This window comes from Pteropus alecto, unplaced genomic scaffold (assembly GCF_000325575.1).
Source record: "Pteropus alecto unplaced genomic scaffold, ASM32557v1 scaffold61, whole genome shotgun sequence".
Classification (NCBI taxonomy): domain Eukaryota; kingdom Metazoa; phylum Chordata; class Mammalia; order Chiroptera; family Pteropodidae; genus Pteropus; species Pteropus alecto.
The window spans coordinates 4482821-4485375 of record NW_006434835.1 but is presented as its reverse complement, the minus strand read 5'-3'; the positions used below and the strand labels follow the sequence as shown (position 1 = coordinate 4485375).

General features: G+C 45.1%; 1 protein-coding gene across 1 annotated transcript in view; it reads right to left on the bottom strand.

The window, feature by feature from the left end:
* Positions 1-257, bottom strand: part of IAH1 (isoamyl acetate hydrolyzing esterase 1 (putative)) — an 11199-nt gene extending 10942 nt beyond the window's left edge. The window contains exon 1 of the mRNA XM_015588129.2: positions 33-257. Within this exon, the coding sequence (XP_015443615.1) occupies positions 33-257 (225 nt within the window). The remainder of the gene's footprint in view (positions 1-32) is intronic.
* Positions 258-2555: the final 2298 nt, after the last annotated feature.

Genomic DNA, 2555 nt, shown 5'->3' with positions numbered 1-2555 from the left:
TTTCCCCTTGTCGCCCGTTCGCGGCCCCCTGCCTTCCGGTGCTCCTTGAGCAGGGCTCGTTTGATGGCCACCCGGCCGTTTTTAAGATGTACAAGAGCTGTTGCGTCTTGGAATGCTCGTTTTTGCCCGTTTACAACAGCTCGCGTCCTGCATTCATTCGCTTCCGGGGAGCCGCCCTCTGGCCATTGTCGCCAGTCCGTCTCCCAGGTGGAAACCACCCCGTAAAGGAGAGGTTTAGGTGCTGCCACCAGATGCATCACCCCACCGCCTGCAGGCGGGTTCAGATTTCCAGCAAATGGCACTAGAACAACGGAAGGAAGTACTTCCAAGGAATTCATTCATCACATGACCATCTCTTGTTAAAAAAACCATTTATCGAAGGTTGTGATCTCTTTTAAGAACAACTTATTCATGACACTTGCTAGACGCTAGGGCAGACTATTCAAGGACTGTCGTGCAGGAGTTTGGGTAGGGGAGACAGATGCGGTGCAGCTCTCAATACAACAAATAAGGGGATTCACAGTCAAGGAGCAGGAGGAGAGCGCAGGCGGCGTGAAATTACTGCGGTAGGAGAATCCTTTGCGAAACTGACCCAACATGGTTCTTGCTGAAACCAGACTAAGGCGGCCAAGGACAGAGCTGAAGGTGGCGCCTCATCAGAGAAGCCTGAGGAGCCCGACTCAAGTTTGCTGGGAGTCCTTGTCACCTCAACCATGCAATGACGTGTGACGGCTGCGATGAATACCAGCTAGAAAGTGTGTCTTGAAACAACAGTTTTAGGTGAAAAACACAAGGGCCAGGAGAGCAGTGTGTAACAGAAAAGCTGACATACCTTTTCTGTGGCCTGGAAGTGAGGTATCTGCTGGGAAACAGGCTGGAGCTGGAGAGGCAGGCAGCGTGTGCAGCGGGGAACCAAATCTTTAGGCCAGTGGTTCTTGGGCTTCAACCAAAATCCCGTGGGGAGCTTTAAAACGTGCTGGTTAAGGAGCCTCACTCCAGGCCAACCAGCTTAACCTCTGATGGTAACACATGGGCATCAGGGTATTTTTTCTGCTCCCCAGGTGATTCCATTGTGCAGCTAAGGCTGAGAACCCTTTAGGCCAAGTCCAGGTGTTTAGACTTCATCCTAATTACAACGAAGCAACCCAGAAAGGTTTTTAGCAGGGGAGGCTTGAGGGCTGATCTGTGTGATTTAGAAATCAACTACAGGCATACCTTGTTTTACTGCATTTCACTTTATTGCACTCCAATTTTTTTTTTTTAAACCCTCCACCAGCAAAAAAGGATTACGATACTCACTTTAATGCAGTGGTCTGGAACCGAACCTGCTGGATCTGCCAGGTCTGCCTGTGTAGAGAGAAGACAGGTTATGGCAGGTGCCAGAGGCAAGAGGATGACTTGGATGCAAAAAGCCCCCTGGAGATATGACAGGGGCAGATTCAAGAGCAACTGAGACTCCTTAGCTCAAACTGTCACCTCAGGGAGAGACTAGGGGAAAGGACATGTTTGTTTTTTGCTGTAAATATTCTGCATTGTTAAGATATTACAAGTGTATTTTTTGTAAGTTAAAAATGTTTTAAAAGCTATAATAAATTTAAAAAATCTTATGACACTTAGACCTTCGGTTTGGGCCAAAGACAAAGTAGGCTACGTTACAGAAATAAATGTATTTCGTTTCATGTAAAAAGTCAGATTCATGCACTGAAGTTTGTCATCAAAGCTTTGGGGAGGAGAAGTCAACAGTTATGTCACCGAGAGGTGAGGCAAGGTGAGGCCTGAACAGTATTGACGGAATTTAGTGGCTGGAAAACAGATGCCTTTAGCTTGACGGTGAGTGTAAGCAATGCTTCAGTTAGGCTGTGTGTGTGTGTTGGGAGGGAGCTAGTTGAGGCACATGCTTGTTCCCTCTGCGGAGGTAACAGTCAGACCTTTTCATCCATGCGGATGCCACGTCAGCCTTGAGCAGCCTGCTCCCTCAGCAGCAGCGCCAGACACTGCAGATACTCGTCTGTGTCGTTATTTGCAAGTCTGAATTACACGTACTTCAGAAAACTGGACTAATGATTAATTTACACATGAAATAATTCAACAACCGATACCTGAATACCCTTGAGGAGCTTAAGTCATAAATTGTATTCTGAATATCTCTGAATTGAATAGGTAGCTATTAAACAAAGAATATATTATCGAATCTCAAAAGTCCTAATTTTACAAATGCATAAATTAAGGAACTTGGCAGGAGTATCAGGAGGGAATAGAAAAAGGGCTTAAAACTTTTAAGTGATAATCTCGCATTCAAATTCAGAATATGGATATAAAAATACAAATCATATTTTCTTAAAAAGTACAAGAAGACATTCTGATTCAGTTGGCTATGAGCAGACTTTTAAGGTTTCAGTGGGAGCTGCATACATGCTGCATGTGGAATCAATAAATTCTAAAGTAAAGGGCAGTGTCTTTAGCAGTTCTAAAGTAATGGACAAATTAGTTGGTAATTTAGCAGTATTCCAGCTGTTCGAATAATGGCCATTTGTTGTCGCAAGTAAACAGGCTAC